The 27,804-nt window shown below is 34.3% G+C and overlaps 1 protein-coding gene across 1 annotated transcript; it reads left to right on the top strand.

Annotated features, from left to right (window-relative positions):
* On the top strand, positions 1-27,086 carry LOC128180332 (von Willebrand factor D and EGF domain-containing protein-like). The gene is made up of 19 exons (XM_052848362.1): positions 1-136; positions 7,542-7,751; positions 8,402-8,566; positions 9,193-9,207; positions 9,432-9,694; positions 10,334-10,423; positions 10,533-10,931; positions 11,159-11,241; positions 11,432-11,498; positions 20,296-20,496; positions 20,747-20,961; positions 21,155-21,452; positions 21,993-22,160; positions 22,480-22,663; positions 22,762-22,952; positions 25,394-25,651; positions 25,745-25,859; positions 25,984-26,158; positions 26,688-27,086. Exons 1-19 carry the CDS (start codon positions 1-3, stop codon positions 26,734-26,736), a joined length of 3,282 nt encoding a protein of 1,093 aa, XP_052704322.1. The 3' UTR covers positions 26,737-27,086.
* The last annotated feature ends 718 nt before the right edge of the window (positions 27,087-27,804 follow it).

Here is a 27,804-nt window from a genome sequence, read left to right as displayed (position 1 = left end):
ATGATTAACTGCGCATGTGCAGATCATGGCAAATGTAAAAATATAAAGATTGTAACAGCAAGTGTCAGCAAAGACGATATGGGGGGTTTGTGGCATCTGTGTCTTTTTTCTCTGTGCACAATTGTACATAGTGCAGGTATGATTTAATCTTAATGTTTTCGAGAGCTTATTTCTATACAAAAGGTTAAGAATAAGTTAAAACGCCTAGACAATGCTTTTTTTTTAAGTAAAAGCGGCTGCACAACAAGAAGTTTGTGAAATAGTTGCATTATGCTAAAAACGCATTACAAGATATATATGGTTTTAAAACACTTCGAATGTATATCTCTAAAGACAAGTACCGTTTCATCGGCTGTTTGATATAAATTTACTTCCAAATTATAGTTGTTAGCTCCGCTCCGATTTGCAATGCAACCAGCATTAACATATCTCTACAATCTATTAACAAACATGTTCTTCCAATGTAAAGACTTTTGTTTTAAAGACAATTGTTTACAATCTCTAACAAGGAAAGATAATAATTAAAAAAAAAAACTTTAACTCATATTCGAATTAATGTTTCTTTTTTTTAAAGAGAAACCCAAGACTAAATAAACATATTATGTTTTTCCCCTCACAAATCCGGTTCTAAGCATTTATAATAATTCTGCACTTTTCCGACTTGTGAAGAACATACTGAATCATCAAAGGCAATGATAAATTTCGATAACAGATATTTTTAAAATCTTGTTTAAAGATGAAAAATGTAGTCCTAGCGTCCCCTGTTCGATTTTTTTAACCGGCTGCCATTGCGAGGTTGGTTATATGCTGGTTAATTCGAAAGATCTGAAATTTTTAATGTAACATGATGATTTCTTGGGGGGAGAATTCTATAGAGAGTTTGGGGTATAGTCACAGCGCGTTTGTAACATTATTAATCTGGATTTTTGACGCTTTTTTAAAGGAGACTTGATAGTCAACAAATTAACCATCAAATCCGTTTTTATTTTTACTTTTTTACATACCATTTAAAAAGGTCTATAAAGTATTGCTCCAGTAGTTTCCACATTTACAAAAACTAGATAGTTTTAAGGTAAAGAAAGGCTACAGATAAGAAGTTACAGACAAGACAAGGCAGATATATATGAAAAGATTCCTCAACATAGTTGACATTGCTATCAGATAAAGAAAGAAGAAAATACAATGCTATTGATCAAAAGGACCCTATTTTGCTTGTATGTAGATCCTTACAATGAACTTAAAAATATCGATTAGGTGTACAAGGGTGTCATCAAATGAAAATACAATCAGTGGAAAAATGGGGAAAATAAACAGATTCGATAACGATAAAAAAAAAATTTAAGACACAATAATGCAAAGATAAAATACACATTCTTTTGGGATGTTACATAAACACGTTGCATGCATTCATTGAAGAAACGACACATCTGTATGCGATAAAAAGATCTATAAAAAGAACTCTTTCACCCCTGAAATAGAACCGGATTGTATCAAACTCAGTCAAACAGTGAAAGAAATAATTGGAGAAACCTTGAAATTTTAAATGGTTAAAAAATCAAACAGGTAATTTAATATGCAGACTAAAAGCGACAGCAAAAAGAAAATCTTTGCGTAAACAAGACCTTTTCTGATACAGATCTTAGTGCTTGTTTGCTTAAATCAGAATTCGAGATATCTTGCATTATGGTAGGGGTTGGCTATTGTTATATGACAATTTAAAACGATGACAAACTGGTGAAAAGGAGGTCGTCATTTTATCCACCTACCACACAGACCAAATCGACATTTTTTAGGAATATTAGGTCACACAATTAAGGTATCGGATGTACAATTCAGAGCTCGGGATTTTCCGGGATGAGCTTGGTAGACTACGGATCTTGAAATTAATTTTCAAAAAGTTGCACTATTTTTAATTTAACATAATAAACAATAAAGAATCAACAATTGATGCACAAAGTCAAGCAATATTTTTTTTCTTAATTTTAAAACGAGTTATTTCAACTTTTTCCCCTTACGCTGATTGTGACGTTGTAGCAGATTTACGTCATTTGCCGTTGTATGACGTTATTTTTTTTTTTACCGCGGCGCACTTGCAATAACGTGAAGAAAAAAACTAATTTATAGAGTAAAGTTTGCAGTGCACAAGTCACGTATTTCGTCGATAAATACTGAGAAGGTCATTTTAATCATTGATCAGAAGATATTGTAACTGTGAATAACTTGAATTGGGGTAATCTGGTAATTGTATGGCCCTATTCAATTTGTTCAATTTTTTTGTGTACATAATTTCATTATACATACAGAGTGTTTTGGACCAAAGATTTGTATAACGACGTATTTGCGACCAACTATTTTTAATAAGTACCATGCACACGGGTTTCGTGGTTAAATGCTTGTACACATTTATTGTAATTATTGTGTTTAAACATCTTGTTATTTTCCGTAAAATAATGGAATTTCTAATCATTAATTGTATTTTTTCATCGGGATTCCAAACAATTTTCTTCTCTCGCATATCACATTTTATGTATGTGCATGAACGGTACATTTCTTACTCTTTTTCAAATTGCTGGATTTTATATCATTCTAATAATACTATTAGATACTGATTCCGACTGCTTTAAAGTCAATTCGCTTCATTTTGCTGTTTACATAAAAGAGGCGCGTCACCATCCAATGAAATCAAATGCTCAAAATTTGATTGACAGGTTCAGCCAGATAGCCGATGTCCGATGATATGTGTGGTATTTGTACACAATCTTATCGTGTTAAAAATGCATGCTTATTACATCATCACAGCGTCATTTATGGTTGATTCATATGTTGTTATAACTGTGTAAAGCATGTCGATGTATTGTGCATTCCACAATCGTACCGATACGGAAACGTCGTAGTCAGACTTTATCAGCAGTCTCCATTTTAAAACTGACTTAACTTTTTTTTTTGAAAAAGAATACAATTTTGAATAAAAGATAATACAATGTATATTAATTTCTACGAGTTAAAGTTTTGGAATGAATTCACACGGTTCTCGCACGCTTTGTTCGTAACGCTTTACACACCTCATGTGACCCGCAATTCACGATGTCGTTGTATTAGTAACAATATTTTTTGTGCAAACATTTTGCTGAATGAAAAAAAATCAACAATTTAGATTTTTAATTCTAAAATAACAAGGTCTCAATCGTAAAGGAATAGAAAACAGAAAAATTACCAGGTAACGGGAACATGCGTTGGATTATGAATGCGACGGCTGACGTGGGGGGGGGGGGGGTGGGGAAAAATCGAGTGACGTCGTCATTAAAAATATATTGATAAAGTTAATCAATTTATTTCAAAAGTTTATTTCTATTAAAATATGTTGGCAATATTTATTTGATAAATATTATTAATGATTACACATGTTTTCGTCAGAAAAGTAGTATTTTACCGTGCGTGATTTGCAGCGCTAGAGTTACTTCCCCATAGTGATTTGGCGAGAAAAAAATCTGTTTTTAGAAACAACATCTCCTTACCTATCAAACGAGTACATAGATTATATACCTTACCAGGCATCATTTTGTGGTCAATTGTACATCGGATACCTTAATACGAGTATACTTTGGACTATATCGTACATCATAAAATGATCAAGCAAAAATTCTTACGTTTTCTTGTATTGGGAAAATGATGGTATCACTTTTTCATAATAAGATTGGTGAATACATGATATAGAAATAGAAATAAATAGTTTATATCTCTTTAACGTTTAAATTAGATCTAACCTTTAAAAAAACTTACCTTTTTTCATTACCAGAAGTGAAAACAGCGAATCAACGATTCAAAATAAATTATACTTTTGCTTGCGTTTCGCACACTGTTTGTTTTAGATCATGGCCATCAAATTTCAGCATTTATTAGAAAATGGAAAAGATTTTCTTGCTACCTGAGGAAGATGATTTTTTTAAGTTACAAAACCATTGCCTGCTACGTATCCATGGATTTATTAACATTATTGCATTTATTTAAGAGGTCGACATGGTGGCATAGGTCTGCCACAACTTTTCAGGTAATTAGGTCGACTTTTAAGATCTTGATGTCGACTTATCAGACAGCTATGATGACTCGTCAGATCTTTATGTCCACTTTAAACTTATTCACGTGTGAAAAAAAATCAATACTAAAACGTTTAGGCCCCATATTTTGCTTGTGGTTGACTTAATATTTTCCTACAAGTCGGCATAAGGATCTGACGAGTCGATATAACCATCTTTTAAGTCGACATCATTATTTGACAAGTCTATATAATTATCTGATAAATCGACATACTTATTTGACAAAATGACATAACATTTGACGAGTCTACATCATTTCCTGACAAGTTGAGTTATAATATGAATGATCATTTTCTTCTAGCTTGTGGTAATATTGTTTTTTCTGTCAAATATTCATGTTAACCTGTCAGATCGTAATGTCATCTTGTCCAATAATTATTTTAACTTGATAAATTTTTATATCGATTTGTCGGATATTTTAAAGACAAGTAAGTACGGTAGCGTAGCGGGGCCAACACTTGTGTTTCAACTTATAGATTGCATGTCCTTCTTTTTATTGTATTGTCATCACATAAAGTATTGTGACCTCTTATTTATGTAAATGAATTGAATTGTATCTTGTGATTTCTATACAATTCAAATCACTTTATTGGATTTCCCAGTTTCATTGCTATCTGCATTATCGACTTTAAAAAATATGAAGTTTGAAACGTTGATTTATGAAAGAGAATTCATTACATTGACAGATACAATTCAAAACATTTGCATAAATAAGAGGTTATATAACTTTATATGTTGACAATTCATTAAAAAAGAAGGACAGTTTATAAGTTGAAACACAAAAAGGGTAGGCTCCGATACTCTTCCGTAAAAGTGTGGCAGATCTAAGCCACCAAATGCATAGGTTGAAACTTTTGTTCATTATACCTTCTAATTGTACATGTACACGACATAAAAAATGACATTAATATTGCTGATACTTCATTTATTTTCTTTCTACTTTTCAATAGAGTGTAGCTTTTTTTCAGCCTTATAACTCTGCTAAAATTCCAATATACCTCGTCACTGCTTCTTTAGGAAAAGAAACAGCTACAATCTATGCATTGCGTGCAGATGTGTTAATATGTTTTTCTTTAGCTGTAAGGACACCGTTTTTAAAAAAACATGAAAATCTTTTACACTGTACTGTATAATAATGCAAAATATCATGGATACACTTTCAATATTCATATCTGCCATTCAAAACAATAAAAAAGTTACTTACAGAAGATGTTAAGGTAGTACAAAACAGATCAGCAAAATTTTTCCTATCATTCAATTTTTCTGAAAGTTTTATATTTTTTTCTTTGGAATGAAATCTTTTAATACGTAAAATTTGAAAAAAATCCGACCTCACAATTTTTGCCCACATCGCCCCAAACCTACCATTGGAATCTTCATTCAGTGTAGTGTAAAATGAGATAGTCATTGTTATAATTTTCTATGCCATTAAGTTATTTTTCAAGATATTACAAATATTTGTGCTGCTATTTAAACAGGAGACCTTCTTGTTACTTAAAAATACTGAAATAAATTCTAACTGGTAACTTAAGATAATTTCTCATGCAATATAATGTAAATCTAGTGCTTGTGAATGCTCTTTTAAGACGAAAATTTGCAGCACTTAACGGTATCTAAAAAGAAAATGTATAATTCAAATTTGATTAAAATTTATCTTTATGATTGGCATGACCCTGTTATTAAAATATATCAAAATGATGAAAATTTAACCATTGGTTTTAGATTAATTAAGGTTTAAGTATGTCTGACCGAGGTATAAATTGATTAAAATTCTAGATGACGTCATCATATATGACCTTTGACCTGTTGATATGACCTTGAAATTTGTTTAACATAAAGCTTAAATGCTGGTGGTGGTTGTGTCTAAATTTCAGGTCTTTACTTTTAAAAGAACACAAGTTACGCATTTTTAAATGATATAAGGCTAAATTGCACAAAAATCATATGAACACCATCCAAATGTATGCTTCAAAATATTCGAAATACGTTGTATCCTAAATTTATTTGGCCTTGAGTGATTGATGGGTATGATTTATATTTTTTTCTTAAGATAATGGACTGAAATTAATTGTATTTGAGAAAATATTTCAAATAATTAATTTCAGGGGTGTTTCGTACTACCTTAATTTGCTGATTTGGTCCCTTGCATTTGATAATTATATGCCTGATTTGAGTCAGCCCCTTTCTCGACCTTGTTGTAACGTCTTATCTTGGATGTTTCGACTATGTACCAAGAACATCTTCAATTCGGTTAGTCAGCGGTGATGACCAGCCACTACTCGTTGGTTCCAGGCAAGATGACTTCTCTGCTGTGTCTGCTATTCGTCGTACTGCAGCCCTTCGCGGACCATTCCTAGCTTCTTAGACAGCTTCCACGCTGATTAGTTTTGGAATTCTCTACATCCAACATTGACAAAAGACAATAAAGTTTTCCAACCCATCCCCCTGCATACTCCAAGTAGGTCCTTATATTTCGGGATCTTTCAATGGTGCGCCTTGTCTCAGTTTTCCTCCCATGTTATGGCAGCTCTATGGCAACTCTTGTCTTAGCTTGTTTAGACCATAATAGAGTTGTTTCTACGATGTCTGGCAAACAAGCTTCCTGTCGAGGTTTATCGTCAGCTCACAGTCTCCCTCTTTGTCGAACACTGATGGTTACTCCTTATTTTTAAGATTTACGCCCTTTTTATTAAAGTGGAAACCAGCTGTCTTTATATTTTTCCACACAGTTTACCTGCAGAATCTTCGATTAATCCTTATTATTGTTGATTTGCTGGTGACGGTAGGGTATCGTACAATTATCGTAACAGAAATGTAATCTTGTAATGATCCTTCTTCAATAGCTCCAACAATGAAACGTTCCTATCGTATTTAGGCTCTATGCTTGTTGTGTTCTGCAACCCTTCATTTATGCCTCCTTCAATCTATCATTTACCTCTCCTTGCACCATGTTCATTCTCCCCCATCTTCACACTCCCTTCCCTGCCTGTTGACGTGTTGCCAAGTATGTCTCCTAATTCAAGTATGTTATCTGCTTGGTAACGAAAACAGAAAATTAATTATACAAACGGGTATAAAGGTATCTAGAATTGAGAAAATTACCTGCATCAGATTAAATTTTTTATAGATATGGGAGTACTCAGTGGATGAAGATATTTAATATATAAAACAGCACTTATTAACAGTAGAATTATCGTGCATATAAAAGGTCAATGAACTTGCCTTGAATGTATTATTTCTTCATTATATAAAAAAAATAAATTCATGAAATATTGTAATTATCATCACTGTAAGTTTGTTTTTCTATTTGAAGAAAATGATTTCGAAATATATATATATATATATATATATATATATATATATATATATATATATATATATATATATATATATATATATATATATATATATATATATATATATATATATATATATCGATTCAAACAGATCAATACGACCCCTGCAAAACGGCATTCACTCTTGAAAAAATGGAGCAAAGAGTTAAGGAAAATCGTATTCACGACTGGACTTTGATGCTGTGTGATCGGTACTCATTGGGGAACGGCCGCTGGGTCAGAGCTGATGCACAGGACTTATTACAGACCGAACCAACACCAGATGAATGGTGTGGAACTCGCTATCCAATTTGGATGAAAGGTGGGTCGTCTTGGCTGGCACTGATTGATATATGATTTCCCCAAGCAATTTAACTTGACCTACATGTATTGTTAAGTAATTGGAAACAATTAAAATTGTTTAATTTTCCGTAAAAAATTGCATGGAATATCAACACTAATAAGTATAATTTTACACCCAGACCATCTGGCCTTATGCCACTTTAAACACGTTATAAACAGGAGGCCCATGGGCCATATCGCTTACCTAAACAATAGTTCCTTGTATCATTTTATATTCGTTTTTTTAAACATTTTACCAATATATTTCTATGTTAAATTTTAAACACCTCTTGGGATCCCAGTATTAGTCCAGGGGTTACTATTCTAATCATTTAGAATCTATATGATCTTCCCCTAGTATTTTCACAAATTGTAGCATTGTAATTCTTTAAAAGAAAATCTTTAAACAATTTTACCTGTTTATTTCTATGTTAAAATTTGAACTTTTCGTGTTTCCCAGTATTGGTCTGGGGTCAAAGTTTCAACAATTTGGAATCTACATTATTTGAGGATGCTTGCACAGTAATCTCACAAACTGTAGCATTGTAGTTCTTGAGAAAATAATGCAAACGTACAATCTATTTGGAATACTTGCACTTTACTAGTTACTATTATAACACAATCTTATAGAGCCTCCTCCTGAATTCGTTGGCGAGGAAGTTGAAAGGGACGCATGCGTCGTGGGACTGCAGGATTCGTGTGCCGAAACACTGCCGATCAAGATCAAGAAATGTGTTGATTACAATGTCTATTACCTGACTCCCCCAACAAGTTGCTACAAGGCGTACTGTTTCCGTGAGTTTTTTCAATTTCATTGAGAAAAGCTTCTAAACTAAATATTCACCAAAGCTCCGTTTAAATCATTTTATAGCCCTACAAAAAAAAAGAATTATTCAAGTTGCATTTATTTACTGTTTACGTTCATATCTTGCTTTCTTTTCTGGAATCCAATGGTGTGAACTTATTTTTATACATTTAAGTGCTATTATAAAAGCAAAAGATTGTTATGGTAATTAAAACGAGTTGTCTTAAAACGATAACTCAAATGGCAGTAGTTATTTAAAGTTAAAAAAAATTGAACACGACTGGTCTCGTAAAAGGCATTATCCTCCATATTTATCTTTCGTCATCGCAATCCTTTCATTCCGTTTATAAGCTGATACCTCATAACATAGACCACATCAAAGTAGTTATGAAGGTCCTCATATTGAATGTAAACAGAAAATTTACATAAAACAGTAAAATAATGTACAAAAATTTATGTCAACGTAAGAAAAATTACACTTCAGCCAACAGTTCTAAGTGTGCAACTTGGGGTAAGAAAAACGATTTTTTAAATTTGCTAAGATCTATAAGCCGTTTTTAGATTTAATGTATTTCCTTAAATCGTTTATTGTTACTTTTATAAACTTAATTTTCAGAATATTCTACCAACGGTACGTACAATATTTTTGTAAAAAGAAAAAAAAGTCCTCAATAATTCAAGTGATTTTAATGCATTTTAAACATAAGAACATTATACTTTTATGTAAAACATTTTCATCTCGTTATTAAGAAACAACATAAACAAAAAACTGGATACAAAATGGATTTATAGGTTATTTTCGTTCACTCTGGGAAGCATTGCAAAATTCATTAACAAATATCAAGTCAAATTTAGGTATTCCACCAACTGATGTGGTGGAACGACCCGTGGTGCGCCACCAATTTGTCAGGGTGGAGGGCAAGACAGCAATGCAGGAACTACAATTCGTCTGTTCCTTTACTGCCAAAGAATTCGACTACTACTATCAGGTGAAGTGGTATATAGACGGCAATCCTCTTGTGATGAAAGATGCCGTCCAAAATAAGTCCATAAGAAATACAGATCTGGGTTATGACGATAAAGATGAAACAAAGGGATATCGGAAGCTTGGCATCAACGTAAGTTATATCACTTCAAAATTTCCCCTTCTGTGCATTAGGTTCCGACAACAAATTAAATAATATTTATTTTTTGTTTTTTATTGCTAATCATATTGTATAACATTGAAAATGCACGCATGCGAATTCCCCACCCCCCCCCCCCGAAAAGAGGATTCGTTTTCTTCTAAAAGAGAAGGGGGTGGGATGTCTACGGAAACCATTGTCAACTTTACGAAATAAATTACAGTACGTCAGAGGTTATCGTTTCCGTCTTTTTTGACGATGTAAAACGAAAATGCACTCACTTGTCACAGAAGTACAATAAAAACCGACACATAAATCCAGACAGAGTATAAATCTGAAATACCTGTAGACTGAGGGGATCCGGACGCTTAATACGCTCATCATTCCCATAGATCCCGCGTTTAAGTGAAGTTTATAAAATACTTTCAGACATTGGGGTCATTTTTTGCCATAACGTATTTTTCATAACTGTTGTTGGTTTTTTTTTGGCATATTTGAGTTTATGGTTTTCCTGGTATTTTGTATGTTTTTCTATTTTGTAAATATATTAGTTATTTTTGTGGGAACTTATCTTTAAAAAAAGATAGAATTTCATATTTAAAGCTGAGTCCTATTGATGAACCTTTATTTAAGATCAAGTGCTCGGTTCGGTTAAAAAATGTACCAGACGGTGTGCCCGGACCTTTCTCGGAGATAAGTAAAAATTTCTTTGCTGGCATACAAGTAAGTAAACCCTTTATCACAAATAAATCTCTAATTTGTGAACTTGAAATAAATATCTTTGGAATATCAATTAACGATTTGTTAAGAACTCAAAACTTTTTAAACGCAGGTCACTTCCACTAGAGTTAACATCAAAAGAGACAAACCAGAGGGGCATATTGAAGTCAAGTTAACAGTTCCTTTCGGTTGTCCTTTCATGCCAAATGGCAGTGTAGAAAACTGTGGGTTGGATATTGAGATGAACGTTCCAAGAGATCCGGAAAAATGTTCTTCAGTAATAAAATCTGCAAAAACTTTAATAAGTCAAGGAAAAAATTGTGGGTTTAGAATTTTCCAAACGACTTGGTATAAAAAAGTCACCATTCCAATTGCATTCATTGACACGCCAGAATACGATTTGGTACTTCCGGATTCACCAGAAGGCGCTTTCCGGATTGGAATGATAACTGGACAGAAGGAAGGAAGTCCGGAGTGGAGCGGGATCGAGCTCGAGAATGTTTATGTTTATGTGTGTACTTCAGCAATGTTCCTTTAATGATGATATAGAAATAATTTAAAATTGCATAACTTGATGAAATGCAAATTAGGATTTTATGAAAATCAGTTAATAATATTAATATTTGCAAACTTTTAAAAATATGAAAGTTTTAACATTTTCCCCATAATTTTTCTCCGGAAATAGCTTGTGTATATGCACTATGCAAGCTCTCAGTTTGCCTGGGGTGTACTTTGTAGATTTCTCAGAGCCCTGGTATCTGGCAAGGCAAGGAATGTCACGCCGTGAATGATCCACACATGCTGACGTTTGATGGAAGGAAGTAAGTCCTCTGGAATCAATATTTTCTGATTTAAGATCATGAAATGGTTACTTATTCACATATTCTACAATGTAGATACTGTTTTAGTTTGAAAAGTTTGCCCAAATTCTTTGCAATTTCAATAGAACGTTATGGTATTACATAGAAGCAATGACCGTCTAAATAAGATTTCAATCTTCTTCTTTGTAAGATACGAAAATCAAAACCATGGAAGATTCGTTCTCTACTGGGGAAAGAGAAAAGGTTTTCCTATGGAGGTATTTACGCATTCTCGTATTTTTGCTCTATTGTCTTAAAAAGTTTAGATATGATACAATAATTAAAGGGGCATGGTCACGATTTTGGTCAAATTCTACTTTTCTGTTTTTTATAATTTTTGAATATGTCGGCAATAACGTGTACTCCACGTTCTGCTGCCAAAGAAAACCTGAGTTAATACTCTCAACCAACAGATCTAAAGTCAAATTTCTGCCAGCAAGATTCCGACCGATTTCAATGCATCGTTCCCTTTATTTAGATTTACAATAATTTCTGTCGCCGCATGTGACCTCAAAACCATTTTCATCTATAAACTTAAATTGTCTTGACGTCAGGAATGATAGATTTTTGAATTTCTAGGGCCGATCAGGTAAAACTACGATCGTCCGTCACTTCCGGTCCGCTAAAACAGCATTCTTGGAAAATTGTGTTTTAAAATTTTTTTAAATCAAATAATCTACAATTTTTTTTCCATCAGAATATGTTTTAAACTTATCAAATTTTAATATGAGCAGATCGTCCGTCAATTCCGGTCGTCACCGGAAGTGATTCTAATATTTCGATTTTTGGAATTTTAAAGCATATGCGTTTTGTTGACATTTTTGTACTGAATACAAAACTAAAAACAGTTTTAAAATCGGACAACGCATTGCAGAGATATTGACGTTTAAAAATGACGTTTTACGGAAATCTGCATTACGCAGTGTATGTTGAAAAATTAGTTTAAAAGGAAGTTAATATGATAGTAAATCGTAATAAATGTCAACAGTTTAATTGAACCCTATCAATTCAAAATCAAACGAAAGACCCACTTGTTGCTCGCAACAAGGTGCTTTCACGTAATTCAGGCATTCTCGAGAAATTAAAGCTGCTTGGTCCGATTTTATATAAAATTTTACGCACGCTTTTAAACGATGGCTATGCTTAGTATATGTATAATAATAGACATTGCAGTAGTTTTACCCGTCCAATACATATGGGATAAAAGTGTGAAAATACGTACAAAATTTGCTAACAAAACAAACGACATTAAAAGATACCGCGTTATTTCGCCTCATGTTAAATTTCACCCCTGACGATGAGACGGATATGGTTGTATTACGACTTTGACATCGCTTTAAATAAAGGTCGAAATGATCAGACAAATTACAAATAAACATGTGTACATTTTGTTCGTTAATATTTCCAAAGTCTGCTATCTTTACCATCGATGCATAGCATGCGGGTTGAATAACCCCAATCATTCGGGGGACGAAACCAAGCGGTTTCCTTTTGTAAACATTCCCGTGATGCATTTTGGTTTGTTTTTTCGTTTGCCCAAAGAGAAATTATTTTTATTTACTTTGAATATTTCTAACTTTGAAAGGAGACTGATTCTGCTGGTGTAAATAGGAGAAAGCCCATAACTTTCTAAGATAAATGATTTGTATGGAAAAATTTTTGATAATGTAATTACAAAAAAATCGGACCAAGCAGCTTTAAGCGTCAAATTTCTGAAGCGAGAGTCTGAGTAGCTCAGTCGATAGAGTCGTGGACATGGCCCAGGTGATCCGGGTTCAAGCCCCGATTGCCGCAATTTTTATTTAATTTTTTTACTATTTTTCGCTTAGATCTACGATTTTATCTTTGAAGTGATAAGTTTAATCTAATCTATTCAAAAATCGGACGGAAGACCCATTCGTTGCTCGCAACGAGATCGTGTCTAGTTATTATTCTTTTTTTTCTTAACATTTTTCTTAAAACTCTAATATCTCAAATATGCTACAATGGATTTTTATGAAAATTTCACGAATAATACAAAATATCAAGGTATTTTATCATGTACATTTTTGCTGATGACGTCACTTCCGGTCGGCCGTTATATTCGTTTTTGTTTTTGTAATCAGTGATCTTGTCCTCCCTTTTTCGCAAAAACGATTAAAGATAGAAAATTGAAAGTTTCAGGAATGATAGATTTTTGAATTTCTAGGGCCGATCAGGTAAAACTACGATCGTCCGTCACTTCTGGTCCGCTCAAACAGCATTTTTTGGAAAATTGTGTTTTAATTTGTTTTAAATCAAATAATCTACAATTTTTTTCCCATCAGAATATGTTTTAAACTTATCAAATTTTAATATGAGCAGATCGTCCGTCACTTCCGATCGTCACCGGAAGTGACTCTAATCTTTCGATTTTTGAAATTTTAAAGCAAATGCATTTTTTTGACATTTTTGTACTGAATAAAACACTAAAAACTGTTTTAAAATCGGACAACGCATTGCAGGGATATTGAAGTTTAAAAATGACGTGTTCCGGAAATCTGCATTTCGCAGTGTAGGTTGAAAAATTAGTTTAAAAGGAAGTTAATATGATGATGAAATTTATTCACATTATAGTGACCCTCTTACTGATTCAGAATATGTAATTTGTTTTAAAATCGATCAAGGCATTCTCGACAAATTAAGCGTCAAAGTTCTGAAGCGAGAATCTGAGTAGTTCAGTCGATAGAGTCGTGGACATGGCCCAGGTGACCCGGGTTCAAGCCCCGATTGCCGCAATTTTTTTTTTTTTTACTATTTTTTGCTTAGATCTACGTTTTTATCTTTGAAGTGATAAGTTTAATCTAATCTATTCAAAAATCGGACGGAAGACCCATTCGTTGCTCGCAACGAGATCGTGTCTAGTTTATCTTGTATTTCTTTTCCGGTCATTGTTGGCGACTCTTTTTTCAAAAAGTCTATCATGTTTACTTATGGAGGTGTCAGTTTGGGACGGCCATTCATATGTTGTGGGGCCTCCTCTAGCTACCTTTCTGTTGTACACATACCTTTTTCACAGCTTTGAAGAAGTCATGGACGAAACTCGAAATCTATTAGCAACGATAAGTACATGTAAAAATACCCTTTGGGAACTTCACCGGTATCCACGTTTCCTCCATGCTCTATTATTTCTTGAACTATCAGAAGTCGCAGGTCTTTGCTTGTACCGACGCCGTTCTTGTATTCTCTACCTTTTGGGTTCTTAGCGGTTGCCATTTTGTTTGTATATAAACCTGACTTTTATACATCACTAAAAAACGCCAAACAGCTTTGCATATTATAATTCAGCACGAAACTTTGGAATAGTATATCTTCATTATATCAGCGAGCACTTGCATTCAAGTGCGCCGTCCCTGTCGCTGGATCGTCCATGCGTCGGATCAAAATGAAAACATTTGATGGATGTTCCCTAGATAGTATCATAGCAAACTCAGGTAGCTACCTTAACTTTGAAACCGAAATCATTATTCGTTGAAGAGCAAAATGATTCACCTGATATCACTATCAATGTAGATCTTCATGAATAAGAAGACGACGTCCACGTAAAGTCCGTAGAAATTGATAGCGCACAGGACCATCTATCTCATCTAGAGAAAAAGTATAGTAACCCAAATGTCAAAATTGATAAACCTAAACTCCAATGTGGAAACTGTCTCTTTAGACTTGGACATACAACGCGGACTTGTTCTTTAGGGTCATGTTAGGGAGCGCAGTATTGCGGAGATATTGAGAAGCATGACTACGAAAAGAAACAAGTTATTGATGCCCAAAAAGAGATTTTGATAAATTAAAACATTGTATGATAAAGAGAAGAACCGCCTTTGCAGAACCATGCAACACCTTTTAGCAAGGTTTTGCCCTATTTGGTTAACACAAACATCGACAAGTTTTACCTTGTAGTAAAATTCTTGATTGCGGGCACTTGCAATGGGTGCAATCCATCCATATATTGCTGTTCTTGAATAGTATTTTCGAGGTGCGATACCTAAAAAGAAAAAGGTACATTTTCTTTTAATATTTGCCCTAAAATTCAAAAGTTGTTTATGTCTCATGAAAATACACATGTACCATCTTGAACGTGTGTTTATATACTATATAAAAAGTGATGAAAAATGGCACATTTTCTCAAAGTTTTTTGAAGAGGAAAATGTGTTCGCCGCTGTCGCTCACAACGAAATTAATAAATTTTATTTGATATCACATGAAAAGTTTATAATGTGGGTTTCATCGTGGGCGACAGCTGCGGACATATTTTTCTATTTAAAAAAACCCACTAAGGAATTGGTGTCTTCTGCTCAGTTTAATAAAAAAAAAACGGGAAAATGCACTGTTTGTGACGTCACAAATAAACTTGTGGAAGTCTAATCGGGTAACTAAATATAGATCCTTAATCTAGGGGTATTCTTGTGTAAATAAACGTTGCATTTCAATTTCTTGTGATATCTTTAAAAATCACTCTAAAATAGGGCAAAATATGATTGAATCTGTACCTTGTTCTTTAGAAGATACCTCGTAAATGTTCCAAAACATTCTGAAATCTCAAAAGTCGACGTATATTTTATTTGAAAACAAACGTGGGAATCCTGTAAGACGCCTTCCTGAGGAACACGGAGTGCAGTTTCCAAATTTCAAGGAGGTTACCAGTACCCCAATTCATTATACTAGCTTACAGTGTCCCAACATCACATCACTGGAATTGGAAACACATACTACCATGCCAGTGATGCCACCAAAAAAAAAAGAGAAAGGTTTGAGAACCATGCATAGTAGTACGTTGTAACAGTTGTTATACCATCAGGTTTGGATTTTCGATTTTCAACCAGATAGGCTAAATTACATATGAGAGAAAATCACTTCTTTTTGACTTAATGTTTTTCGTACGTTACTTGTTTATCATCATATTTTTTTTTTCAAACACTCCACACAGGATTTCGTCTCACACAAATAGAAATAGACATAGGCCACACATGTCCTTAGACATTTTGACGAATACCACGAATGTTCTTACTAGACGACTTGGCCAGAACTAAACCAGTCGAACAGACAGTGACTAGCTGACTGTAGCAATCTATGGAGTGCCGTTCCTTACAAAAATAAATAAAAACTAATAACTGTTTAAATGAACATATATACAAAATTGTGACCTTCCCTTTCAAGTTTTTTCATTATGATCATGCCAATCTATTTTGTTTTGGACACTTTTTGTCAAATCTGCCAGAGGATAAGCAGGTCTCAGGACATTTTGTCCAACACCACAAAGGTTCTTACTATGGGACACACCTTCTCACAACTACCTGCCCAGAACTAACTCGTGTCCGAAAACCGGTCTAGATAACAGTCGGAACGAGCTGAATGTAGCACTCTATGGAGCGCCGTTACTCAGAAAAATAAATAAAAACTAGACTCTTGTTGCTATAGCAACAAAAAGGTCTTCTGTTCCTCATGTATTAATCTGTACAAAAAGTCCATTTCTCTTGTAAACAGAAAATGGATATAAAATATACTGTAAGGAAATCCCACGAAATAAACAAAACAAAAAGACAAAATTTCAATTTTTGAGTAATTTCTGTGACGACCGGAAGTTACGCCGTATCATACAGAACATAGTTAACATATATTTATATATTGTTTTGTCTTTCCTCAAAGTTTGGATGTTCAATTTTTTGTAAGTTATAATATCTTGTTGAGAAAAGGATTGTGTCTCGGGACCGGAAACGAACAAACAGAAATGATTTAAGAAATTGAAAGTAGAGATTTTATTACATTTACCTACGGTACGTTACTGTTCATCAATTTAATAAAATGTTAAAACAAATCTAAATTAAAAAAAAATTCGATTCCTTGAACGCTTCGAGTGAGAACCGGAAGTGACGTACGACCAAATGAAACCCGTTAACACATGTTCAATCAAATGTCCATTATCCATATAAATTTTGTGTATTAAGTTGATCTCTCACGGTTTCTGAGATCTTGTGGGTACTTTAAAAAAGAGGGCTTCCTGAGATATTTGAGATGTCTCACCGAAAACAGAACTTTTGTTTTGGTTTTTTTTTACCATGTGTAGATTACCTTTTGTATTTCAATAGCTAAAATGTTACTTCCATGCTAAATAACCAAATTATTTTTAACAAATCAAAATTGGGTGTACTTCCTGTGATGACCGGAAGTTACGCTGGACAAAACAAAATAGTGTTAACTAATGTACATGTGTCTATCATTCAACAAAGTTTGGTTGTTCAAGTTGTTACCGTTTTTGTGATCTCGTCAAAATAAGGTTTTTTGTCTAGGGACAGCAAACGGACAAACGGAAGTGCTCAATGTAATTGTATTAAATATTTCTTGTACACTTGAATTTTGTACATTATTGTTAATTGAACTAACTAAAAATATCAAAGGAAAACAGTTAAACTGATAAACAGCTCGATTTGTTTGAACTCTTCCTGGGTGGACCGGAAGTGACGGAAGACAAAATAAAAGCGGTTAAATATATCTTCAATCAAATGTCTATCATCCAGGAAAGTTTCGTGTCTTGATCACTTATAGTTTCTGAGATCTCGCGTACAAAATGTGTTTTAAAAAAGCTACCTGAAATAATTGAGATGTCTCACCGGAAGTAGAATTTTTTTGTTAATTTGAGATCTCATAGATAATCTATGCATAGATTTTTACTGATATATTTATTCTATGGAAAAGGAATTTAATGCGTAAAAAATAATTATTTTTGAAGTGCTTCCGGTGACGACCGGAACTTAAGACGAACAAAACAAAATAATTTAAACACATCTACTGCTATAGGTCTTTCATCCCACAAAGTTTGGTTGTTCAAGACTTTACAGTTTTTGAGATCTCGAGGTGACAAGCTTTTCTTCGCGAGACAGGAAACGGACGAACAGAAGTGGATTTTGAAAAAATTGAATAAAAATCTTCTAGAACTTTTTATTTTCAATTATCCCTGAAATTTTCATGAGAATCCATCAAGACATCTCTGAGAAATTCACGAGACAAAAAGAGGGGAAATGAGAAGAAGAAAGAAAGTAAAAACCTAAAAATCACTATTAGGTCTTCCGTTGGAATCTTAACTAGTAACACTTTAACTGAACATATATACAAAATTGTGACATGTAGATATGTAGATGGGCATAAACCAAGAGGCCCATGGGCCTCATTGCTCACCTGAGAAACAATAGGTATGATAAAATCAGCTTAATGGAGTCATAATGCAAACTATCTGGACAATGTAAAATAATACATAATACATAATTTGTATCTACACTACCTGGGGATGCTTTCACACAAATTTCAGCTTTCCTGGCTGATTAGTTTCTGAGAAGAAGATTTCTAAAGATTTACTCTATATATTCCTATGTAAAACTTCGTCCCTCCATTGTGGCCCTACCCTACCCCCAGGGGTTATTTTTTTCACAACTTTGAATTTACACTGCCTGGGGATGCTTCCACACAAGTTTCAGCTTTCCTAGCTGATTTGTTTCTGAGAAGGGATGCTTCCACACAAGTTTCAGCTTTGCCGGCTGATTAGTTTCTGAGAAGATTTTTAAAGATTTACTCTATATATTCCTATGTTAAACTTTGACACCCCATTGTGGCCCTACCCTACCCCCGGGGGCCATTATTTTCACAACTTTGAATTTACACTACCTGAGGATGCTTCCACACAAGTGTCAGCTTTCCTAGCTGATTATTTTTTTTAAAGAAGATTTTTAAAGATTTACTCTATATATTCCTATGTAAAACTTCAACCCCCCATTGTGGCCCCACCCTACCCCCGGGGGCCATGGTTTTCACAACTTTGAATCTACACTACCTGAGGATGCTTCCACACAAGTGTCAGCTTTCCTGGCTGATTAGTTTCTGAGAAGAAGATTTTTAAAGATACACTCTATATATTCATATGTTAAACTTCGACCCCCCATTGTGGCCCCACCCTACACCCAGGGGTCATGATTTTTACAACTTTGAATAAACACTACCTGAGGTTGCTTCCACACAAGTGTCAGCTTTCCTGGCTGATTAGTTTCTGAGAAGAAGATTTTTAAAGATTTACTCTATATATTCCTATGTAAAACTTCGACGCCCCCATTGTGGCCCCACCCTATCCCCAGGGGTCATGATTTTCACAACTTTGAATCTACACTTCCTAAGGATGCTTCCACGCAAGTGTCAGCATTCCTGTCCAATTAGTTTCTGAGAATAAGATTTTTAAAGATTTACTCTATATATTCCTATGTAATACTTTGATCACCCATTGGGGCCTCTTCCTACCCCCGGGGTCATGATTTTTACAATTTTGTTTCTACACTACCTGAGGATGCTTCCACGCAAGTGTTAGCATTCCTGTTCATTTAGTTTCTGAGAAGAAGATTTTTAAAGATTTACTCTATATATTCCTATGTAAAACTTCGACCCCCCATTGTAGCCCCACCCTACACCAAGGGGTCATGATTTTCACAACCTCGTATCTATACTACATGAGGATGCTTCCACACAAGTGTCGGCTTTCCTGGCTGATTAGTTTCTGAGAAGAAGATTTTTAAAGATATACTCTATATATTTATATGTTAAACTTCGACCCCATTGTGGCCCCACCCTTCCTCTGGGGGTCATAATTTTCATAATTGTGTATCTACACTACCTGAGGATGCTTCCACACAAGTTTAAGCTTTCCTGGTCTTATGTTTCATGAGAAGAAGATTTTTAAAAATTTCTCGAAAATTTTCATAAATTCCTAATTAACTCCCTTTGCAAAAGGGCGTGGTCCTTAATTTTCACAACTTTGAATCCCCTTAGGCTAAGGATGCTTGAAAATGTGAAAAGTTTACAGACAGACGGACAGACAGACGGACGACAGACAAAATGTGATCAGAATAGCTCACTTGAGCTTTCAGCTCAGGTGAGCTAAAAATTATTCCATCTTTATCGTAATAAAAACTTCTAACAATAAAAGACTATTGGGGGGTACTATTCTTTGTTATTCTGTAGGTTCAGATTGAGACAACAGCGTGTAACAGGGGACGTGGACGTCCAACATGGGACCCCTTCTGTGTCTGCGCTGTAGCCGTACGGGCGGGGGCGGACGTTTTTGTCATTGATCGATGTCCATATAAACCCATACGGATTAAGTACATGTCCTGCAACGAGAACCTTTTAGACGCCCGAAAACTTGACGAAAAAAACTATAGAGTTGGTTTTTTCATTCAGTAAAATACTTCATAGAGACTTATTATCTTTTTTAAAATATGCACTATCCATAACTTTTATTAAGCTTCATTTGATTAAAAAATACACCACTTTATAACGGATTTATAAATTAAATTAAAAGTTAAGCATAATTGGTCAAATAAAAACACAGAATAATTGTGTGGGTTATCAATTGAAAGATAGAGATTTTTATATCTACCATTACAAACTGATACTTCAACATCATCCTTAGATATACTTTCCGAGTGGTACGTATGTTCAAGCAGTGTTGGAGGATTACCCCACAGATAACGTACGGACAGTCAACGTACACGTGTATCCGTCCAAATCAGACGATAAACTGACGGGCGGACTGTGTGGAACTCTGAACGGGAATATATGGGATGATTTCATGGACAGGGGCGGTAATTTACTGTGGAGTACTGAAGCATTTAATCAACATTGGAGGTATCGTTTTTCAAATATTTCATATAATTGTTAAATTTTATCAAACCAGGTTAATCTTTAATCAATAAAAATACTTCTAAAACCATTAAGGTTTTAGAAGTTTTAACTGAAATCATCAAGACTTCAATGTACCCTGAATGAAATACATTGACATCCTTTTTCTTTGTAAATTGTGAAATTTTTCTGACGATAGGCTCAGCTGGGCTGAGTTTTTGGGAAACATGAACGAGGACCAGTTGAATGCTTTGCCTCGCTGGAAACACGATGTATTCTACTGTACATGTCCACATGAACACGTACGCGGAAACAAACCAGAAAAAATTCGCGAATGCTCTGAGGACACCATTGTAAAATGTGCCAAGGAGGACAACCCAGCACTAAATAAAAATAACTGTCAAATCCGGAATAAACGGTCTGCTGTTAAACCGTTCTCCTACAAAATGTTCCAGAGACAAGACATTCAATTGAGCGAATTCACAGACACCGAAGAGGTATGTGTATTATCTTTATATAGTAAAAAGTTCTTCAACCTTTGAGCAATAAATAGAAAGTACCTAGGGTAAGCGATAAATCAGATTTCGTTTTTATGTTTCTTTTTCTTTCTGAAAAAAAACCCAACATGTTCTCTGTTTTTAATTACACTGATTTTAGTAGCATTTGATTGTCATGGAACTCGTCACATCACTTGATTACGGTATTAATATACATAATAATATAACTTTCTATCAGAAAATAAAATTGATGAACCAACCACATAAATTATATTGTGTTACGAATAAAGAAGTTTTCAAAAGATATTATGGATTAAGCACACATTTTTATCCGGTGGCATGGACAAGGAATTTAACAATTTGAGATGACGGTCACTCCTGGAGATGGTTATGATATTGAATTGAAGTTAAAGAGAAGTTATAAACGTTTAAAAGATTAAGGATAACAATGGACAAACATCAATAGCATCATTTGAATAACTTAAAATGTTTTTGAAACTTGTGAAAAATTTTAAAGTTGTGGGTTTTTTTCTTTGACAGATAAATATATCAAGGACGAAGCGTGAAGCGGAAGTTATTTGGACGCGGAAAAAAGCAAGCGATTTTTGCAATAACTTTATCAAACAATCTCAGACTTACAAAGCATGTAGTCGAGTTCCAGGTGTATCTCCTGACTCTCTCATAGAAAACTGTGTCTTGGATATCATGGTGTGTTTACTTTCTCGTATAAATCTGTGTTTGGTATTAAAATGGTTCAAAAAATTAAGTCAGCGAAATTAACAAGGAAAAGAGATAGTATTTTTCTAAGCTATATGTGTTGAGAACTAACAATTATCTTAAATCTTCAACATGATTTAATCTGCATTTAAGATAAAATAGAGACTAAAAATTGTTTCTTTACAGGTATTTAGATATTAACTTAACATCATTTGCTGTATTAACAAGCTTGTTTTCTTGATATAATCAAGGCACGGAACAATAAAAATGTAATCGGATTGAAATTAGGTCATAGTTAATGACTTTTCAGATGACCAATTCCACGATTTGGGCTGGAGGGAGTCGAGAGGCTTTGAGAACAACTTGTATGAAGGAAATTTCTCAGAATACCACACTTAAGGCAGTTACAGAGGAAGGAAAGCCGTCCATAGCAGAACAAGTTAAAAAGAAAACCTGTACAAATGAATGCAGCGGACATGGAATCTGTATTAATGGTAAATGAATAAATGTTGAAAAGCAAGAACAAATACTACATATACACTTTTTTCTACCATACAAAAAATAACTGGATGTTCACATGTTTTTGTTTCAGGAACATGTGAATGTGATGAAGAATTTGGAGCTAAGGATTGTTCCATGGACCTGAACAAACCCCCACTAGTGTATGGAGTAAACATTGAGGAGGGAGGGCTCTGTGATAAAAGAGCCTGCCAGAGGGCCCTGGTGGAAGGCTACGGGTTTCTAGATATGCACACCCTCAAATGCTTGCTGACAGTTTTCCATGTGAGTAAAGCATTTTACCCTAAAACAGGAGAATTTTTTTAGCTCACCTGAGCCACAGGCTCAAGTGAGCTTTTCTGATCACAATCTGTCCGTTGTATGTCGTTGTCGTCGTCGTCGTTGTTGTTGTAAACTTTTCCACATTTTCATCTTCTTCTCAAGAACCACTGGGCAGATTCCAACCAAATTTGGCACAAAGCACCACTAGGTAAAGGGGATTCAAGTTTGTTCAAATGAAGGGCCACGCCCTCTTTAAAAGGGAGATAATTGAGAATTATTGAAAATTTGTTGGTATTTTTCAAAAATCTTCTTCTCAAAAACTATTCGACCTGAAAAGCTTAACTTGTGTGGAAGCATCCTCAGATAGTGTAGATTCAAGTTTGTTCAAATCATGGTCCCTGGGGGTAGGGCGGGGCCACAATGGGGGATAAATTTTTATATATAGAGAAAATCTTTAAAAATCTTCTCAAAACTCTAAGGCCAGGAAAGCCCAAATTTGAGTGGAAGCATCCCCTGATCGTATAGATTCACGTTTGTTTAAATAATAGTCCAGGGGTAGGTTGAGGCCACAATGGGGGTGAATTTTTACATAGGAATATGTAGAGAAAATCTTTAAAAATTTTCTTTTTAAAGACTATTTGGTCAGAAAAGCTTAAACTTGTGAAAAGGCATCCTCGGGTAGTGTAAATTCAAGTTTGCAAAATCAGTCCCTAGTGGTAGGGCGGGGCCGTGATAGCGGTTTGAATTTTTACATAGGAATATATAGAGAAAATCTTTAAAATATTCTGGGAAAGTTTTCGGTCCAAAACTCAGTACTTAGTGTAAAAGCACAGGTCATGCAGATTCAAGTTTGATGAAACCATGATTCCCTAGAGAAAAGTGGGGCCACGAAATAGGAGGGGGGGTATAAAGGAATAGAGAAAAATCTTCTTACAGGTACAACAACAAAAGGGGCTTGGTATTTACCCCCCCCCCCCCAAATAAAGAGGTAGATAAAAATTGGCAGATTTTCAATTATTTTTAGCAAAATCTACTGTACTTAGTTGTCAAGATATTTTGATACTGTAATGCTAATTTGATCAGAATTAAGACAATTATTGTTCAGGTGAGCAATGTGGTCCCTGGGCCTCTTGTTTAAATAATGTGTCAACTCTGGAATACCATGTAAATGATGGATGAAAATAAAAATATTTTTATCCTTTGGAAAATAAAGACTTATCTAATCTAAAAGTTATCTTTTCAGAGAAAATACGGTGTTCATTATGAAGAGGGTAATTTTTTTTAGGTCACCTGAATAAATCAGGTGACTTATTGCAACCCATTTTCGCCCTTCATCGTGCGTTAACATTTGTAAACATTTTCAGCTTCTTCGGTGAAACTACTAGGGTTATTTTGACCAAGTTTGGTGTCTAGCATTCATAGGAAAAGTGGAACATAAATTGTGAAATTCATGACCTCCATCCGCCAGGGGCATACATTTTTGATAAAAATTTGTAAATAAAAATCTTCTAGACATTGACTGCAGAGAAATTAAAAGCACATGGTTAGGATGATGAGGGATGCCTTTACCCAGATTGTGAAGTTCATGGCCTCTGGGTAAGGGATTTTGGCTCTATGGAAGGGCCAACATTGCCTTATAAGGAAAATTTATCTAATCTTAGCAAATTTTCTTCTTACTCCCATTTGAGGGAAAAAAATGCATGACTATGATTTCTATAAAGCCCTCTATATAATATTTTCTTCTGTACTTTTAAATTTGAGAAAGATGATCTAAATGCATGTACATATGTCAAATAAGCGAAAAAAAATGCAGTTCGGGGATAAAAAATGAATATCTAAAAAATTCAATTAGAAAGTTACAACAAAAGCACCAGCGGGAATCGGACTCGGAATGTACGGACCACATGCCCGACACTTTATTTACTCTGCTATGTAGAAAGTTACATTTTGCTGTCGATAAAATTCTTTTAATAAAACGATATGTCGATCTGATCAGAAGTTAGCCATTTTGTGATGATGTGTTATTTAAATTGTAAATGCACCGTCCATAGGACATAAATTCAGGCTTTTTACTTGGGGATAGATGGATGGCTCGATGCAAATATGGCTTTATAATGAACAAGAATGGTTTGAGGTCACTTGAGTCACTCGGGAAACCTTTAACCGTTGGTCGTATGTCATCCGTTAACTATTTTACAGTACATTGTGGTATTCAGGTGACCCTCAAGGCCTGTGGGCCTCTTGTTTTGGCTTATTTGGGTTTTTTTATTACAGAAAATTACTCTGTCAAATTCAAAAGATTTGTGGCACTGTGGACGAAGCAGCTTAACTTAAAATGTTTAAAAGCATTTAAGGCGAGAAAAAGAACCCGAATGGTGATTTTTTGTCAGTGCACTTGGCATATATCAAAAAATAATTTCAAAGACGATGATATTGTAATGTAGGTTACAGAAAACAAGACAGTAGTCGGTGATTTCATAGAGTACATGGTTCAAGCTGAACACGACAGTATAGCCGAGGTGTTCTGTCCCCTTGGACCGGCCAGGAGAAGACGCTCTGTCCCCCGGGGGTTCGTACAGGGAATCACCCTCTCCGTGGCCAACAACGGCCGTAACTTCAGCACACATCACACTATCTTTGTGCTGGACGGGGTCTGTCAGGACACGGTCAATGTGTCCGGGGATATCCAGTTCACTCTCAGGGTACGACGCTCTTATTTTGTCATTAGATATGTTGTTTTCAGATTTTCAAAAATTTATGAAATGTTTACAAACCAACTATTCAAATGTTTGTAGGTAGGATATTGTTACATCAATGGAAAATGTTATGGTGATGGCAGCATCCATGAAACTGAGGAATGTTTAGCTTGTAACACCGAAAAGAATACCACAGAATGGAGCAAAGTAGATGGTTAGGTTATGTTGTATGTTTTGAAACATGGTTAATAATTTGCACGCCAATAAACGATTCTAACTCTAATTACAGAAATGGTTAATAAGCTTCATAAGAAATTTCATTCGTTTTTCACTTTTAGGATGTGAATTAGTGACGGAGGCCGTTGATGACAAACTGGAAGTAAATGGAAATCTCAAACCAGAAGGAGACAGTTTTCCGACAACCATTGTGGTCACAGTTCTAGTGAGTGTTCTGGTGCTGGCGGCCTTGGTAACATCTGTGGTCCTATACTTCAAGATGAAACGCTCGGCCAGGTAACAACGAATCTTTTTACTCATTAAGATCACAATAAAGTCAAGAAAGGAACATACTAATACGTGTTTCTGATGTTTGAAATGTGATTACCGTTGATACTTGACAAAATTATCTCAAATTGAGTGTACAGGAGCAGAATTTTAATGAAATGTGAAACCAAATCTCAAAGGATTTTTAATCCTACAACTGTATCTGAAAACCTTTTTTCTTGACTATTTTCCAAAAAAAAAATACATTTCATTTAATATATACTAGTGTGTATCTGGATAACTTTCACATAAATCCAGTTCATTTTCTGTAACTTGCTTATGAACCGCAGTGAAGTATCATTTGATAATGGAGGAATGAATATCATTAGATCTGGTGTGCAATCGAATTTTTTTTACATTGACCACTAATTTGTTTTATCAATAACATATGGTCTAGTTTATCTCTTTGAAAATATTTCAAATCCTTTAATTTTGTAATTGAATTCTTGCAATTCTTTGATTTTTTGTGATCTTATATTCACATTTCTTTGTTTTGCAGCTTTTCATTAAAATCAGAGGCCTACAAAAACATGGAAAATAGATATTAAAAAGTACCTTTAAAGTTTGTACCATCTATTGTGTACTGTGTGTGATAAATGACCCGATTCTTTGATCGCTGAACTCTTCGTGTAAACCATACCCTCGTTCTTTTATTAAAATCGTGTACTGAAGTATTCAATAACATATAGATATGCAGATAGAGTTTTGTTTTTGTATTAGATTTATGTGTTCCATTATTGATTACTCAAACTAATATGTACAATTATAGTAATGGTATATTACGTTTATATATGTGTAAAACTAGAATGATACCCATGTGTAATTATATTTTTGCTAACATATAATTTTCAATTATATTGTTTATTACGTGTTCTTATTACATGTATCAAATATTCATTTAAAACAACTAATAAAAAATATGATAATTAATTTACTTTTATCTCTGTTTTCATTTAAGTGCCTCTCGAATGGAACATACAAGTTTGCTACCCCGTATCTTTACTCTGTCAGTGAAAACATTCTTATATTTGGCTCTCCTAAATTCCTGGGCCCGGTTTTGTTGGGCTTTTGTTCATCTTTATTATATCCTTGTACTTTCAAGCTGAAGTGAATAATTCCATTTCTTTTGTTTTGGGATTATCTTTCTCGATCCCTTTTTTTTCTTTGCCAAGAATTTGTTAATATTTAAAAAGGACCTTGCAGAGCCATCAATTATTATTCCCTTGCACCTCATGAATGGAACTTACAAATTTGCTTCTCCTTTTTTTTTACTCTGCCACTGAATCCTCATATTTGGCTCTCCTTCACTCCTGGGTTTCTGTACGTCTTTCTAATTTTCCGAGATTTTCTTGCAGAAATGTACTGCACTTCTGTTGTAAGGGGTCATCTTTTTGATCTTGTATTATTTTTTTCAAAAATTTTTGAATTTCAAGACATTGTACAGCTACCAAATGTTATTCCTTGGGTTAGCGCTACTTGACAGGATGATATAATAAACTCCAACGTTCCTCACTATAAACATTAAAAAATTAAGCTTTTCATGGTCCATCTCTTGTAGTTGGTTTTGTGGGTGTTCTTTATTCCATAGGAAAGCAAGTCGAACTGAATCATTCCTG

This window comes from Crassostrea angulata, chromosome 4, assembly GCF_025612915.1.
Source record: "Crassostrea angulata isolate pt1a10 chromosome 4, ASM2561291v2, whole genome shotgun sequence".
Classification (NCBI taxonomy): Eukaryota; Metazoa; Mollusca; class Bivalvia; order Ostreida; family Ostreidae; genus Magallana; species Magallana angulata.
This window is presented reverse-complemented; position numbering and strand designations above follow the sequence as displayed.